Source organism: Nanorana parkeri, unplaced genomic scaffold (assembly GCF_000935625.1).
Source record: "Nanorana parkeri isolate BGI_ZX_2015 unplaced genomic scaffold, ASM93562v1 scaffold47, whole genome shotgun sequence".
NCBI classification, from domain to species: domain Eukaryota; kingdom Metazoa; phylum Chordata; class Amphibia; order Anura; family Dicroglossidae; genus Nanorana; species Nanorana parkeri.
In genome coordinates this window covers 2,974,112-2,977,064 of record NW_017306315.1, presented here as the reverse complement: position 1 = coordinate 2,977,064, position 2,953 = coordinate 2,974,112, and the positions used below count along the sequence as shown (strand labels likewise).

The following is a 2,953-nucleotide window of genomic DNA, read 5'->3' as shown; positions in this document are numbered from 1 at the left end:
GTTAAAAGTAACCCTGCCGCTCCATATAGACAGCGAGAGGGGAGAGCTGTGCTCTTCCTCTCTCACCCCGTCACAGGAGTTCCAGCACAGTGCTGTGCAAGAACTCCTGTATTGGAGGTGACAGGTACAATAAAGAGAACCTGTCACCTCCAAATGCTATCACGCAGTGACTTGTTAGCTCCTGTGTGATAGCAATAAAGTTAGGTGAAAAAAAAACTGCTAAAAAAATTATTACATAAATAAGTAAAAAGTAATAATAATTACATTAAAAAATAAAGTAATAAATAAAGTAAAAAATTGAAAAATATAAAAAAGAAAATAATTATAAATGAAAAATAAGATAAAACATTTTTAAAAAATTAAAAAAAGTAAAAGATTACAAGATAAATAAAAAAGTAAAAAAATACATTAAAAAAATTAAAAAGTGATAAAAAAGTTAAAGAAAAAGAAAGAAACAAAAAAAAACCTGTCAATCTCTCGTTGGGGGGTGGGGGGTGGCATTGCCAAACCCGGCCTTGGGGCGGCAGGTAGGGTAAATCTCGTCCTGCCCCCGTCTTGAGGAACCTGGAGAAATTATGATCACGGCTATGACCCACCCGACAACAACCAATGTCTCCGTGTTCCTACTTTATTTGCACTCCAGTATTGATTACTGTATTATGTATCCTACCTACTGTCAAAACTCAATAAGAACTTTGAAACGAAAATCAATGTATCATTGCACTAAGAGGGGGAACAAAGGGCGAGAACAAGCTACAATCACATGCGGGGGGGACCCGACCCACCCCGAGCACACACCCAGGGGGGACCCACCCCAAGCCCACCCTGAGCACACCCGGGATGAACTCCGAAAGCATTATCGAGTGACATGAATGAGCGGACCAGATGGACAATAATCTGATTCTGTCCTTTATATCGCCAACATATTCTGCAGCGCTGTACAGTCCTGTGAAAAACCCAAAAGGACATGAATAAAAAATATCAGGTAATAGCATAACAAGTAGGAATAAATAATATAACGGACAATGAGACAGATGGCGAGGGGGGACCTGGGTCCAAGAGCTTGCACTCTAAAGAAAACCCGAACAGGGGGGACATGAGACACAAGGGAGTATTTCTGTACAGAGGCAGCAGAAGCAGATTTGGAATTCTTGTCTGTAAGAGGCACACATGAATCACTGAGCTGATTCTGGAACTTTGTAACTGGGTGGCAATGGAGGCTTACAGCGCTGGGGTCCCTGGGTTCGTTTACTGTCCAAGTCACTGTCTGGCCGGAGTTTATATGTTTCTGCGTGAGAGTTATCTTCCACAATCCAGAAACATAACGGATAACATGTATACTGGTCATGTGGTGGGGGCATTAGAGTGTAAGCTCCTCAGGTGCAGAGAGTGATATGACTGACTCAGTGTTCTCTGTACAGCACTGTGGTATATGTCAGAGCTATATAAACCTATACTATCAATAGTGTTTGGTTAAAGTGCAACATATATAATAGTAATACTGTGTGACTGTGGGGGTCACTAAGCCCAGAGTCCAGCTCATATACTGTTCTGCATTGCTGTATAAATGTATTGCTGGGATTTGTAGTCCCCCTACAAGCGGTGCCATTCTGCATTAGAGTTTAAGCTCCTCTGTACAGGGAATCATGTGACTGGCTCAGTATTCTCTGTACAGCACTGCAGTATATGTCAGAGCTATATATTATATATAGTATTGTAAAGCGTTTCGCAAACTGTTGGCGCTATATAAATCCTGTATTGTATTCATAATATAAATGTATAATGATAGTGTGTGACTGTGGGGGGACATTAGAGTGCAACCTCCTTTGGTACAGAGGCTGATGTGACTGGCTCAGTGTTCTCTGTACATCACTATGGTATATGTCAGAGCTATATAAAAGCGTGTGACTGTGGGTGGGACATTAGAGTGTAAGCTCCTCTGCTGCAGAGGCTGATGTGACTGGCTCAGTGTTCTCTGTACATCACTATGGTATTTGTCAGAGCTATATAAAAGCGTGTGACTGTGGTGGGGACATTAGAGTGTAAGCTCCTCTGTACAGAGACTGAAGTGACTGGCTCAGTGTTCTCTGTACATCACTATGGTATTTGTCAGAGCTATATAAAAGCGTGTGACTGTGGTGGGGACATTAGAGTGTAAGCTCCTCTGCTGCAGAGTAAAGTGATTGATCAGTGTTCTCTGTACAGCACTGCAGTATATGTCAGCGCTATATAAAAGTATAATAATAGGGTGTGACTGTGGGGGGGTAGTGTAAGCTGCTCTGTAGAGAAGCTAATGTGACTGGCTCAGTGTTCTCTGTACAGCACTGCGGTATATGTCAGAGCTATATAAATGTATATATAATAGTGTGAGACTGTGGGGGGACATTAGAGTGTAAGCTCCTCTGCTGCAGAGACCGATGCGACTGGCTCAGCGTCCTCCGTACAGCGCTGCGGAATAGGTCGGCGATATATAAATGTTGAACGATCGTCATGCCAACAAATAAAAGGTCATGTGATACATCTTCTGAAAATGAAATCCCCTCCTTACGGCTCCACTTCGTATGTCGGCGACATATCGGTAAACATCGGTAATCAATAACAATGTCGCGACGATGGAGACATTAGAGTGCAAGCTCCTTGGCTGGGGAAGCTGTGTACATCCCTACGGAATATGTCGGCGCTCCTTAAATAAAAATCAAACTTTTTTGGGTTTCTTTTTGGCGTTCTCGGCGCGTTACTCACGTCGTCAGTCGGGCAGCTCCCATCGTATCGCAGCAGCAGAAGTTTGGTGACGAGCGACCAGTGGAGCGCGCAGGTCGGGGGATCTCCTCCCTGCTCGCTGTAGATCCGGCTCACACTGTCGCAGCTGTACTGTCCGTCCTCTCCCGTCGATGCTCTCGCCAGCATCATGGGCTGTTTAGTGTTTTAACCCCTTCCTCTCGCACCCAAACCC

The 2,953-nt window shown here is 43.9% G+C and overlaps 1 protein-coding gene across 1 annotated transcript in view; it reads right to left on the bottom strand.

Annotated features, from left to right (window-relative positions):
- PIRT (phosphoinositide interacting regulator of transient receptor potential channels) overlaps positions 1-2,933 on the bottom strand; it is an 18,314-nt gene extending 15,381 nt beyond the window's left edge. Inside the window, exon 1 of the mRNA XM_018573461.1 lies at positions 2,743-2,933. Coding sequence (XP_018428963.1) covers positions 2,743-2,910 — 168 coding nt within the window. The 5' untranslated portion in view covers positions 2,911-2,933. The remainder of the gene's footprint in view (positions 1-2,742) is intronic.
- Positions 2,934-2,953: the final 20 nt, after the last annotated feature.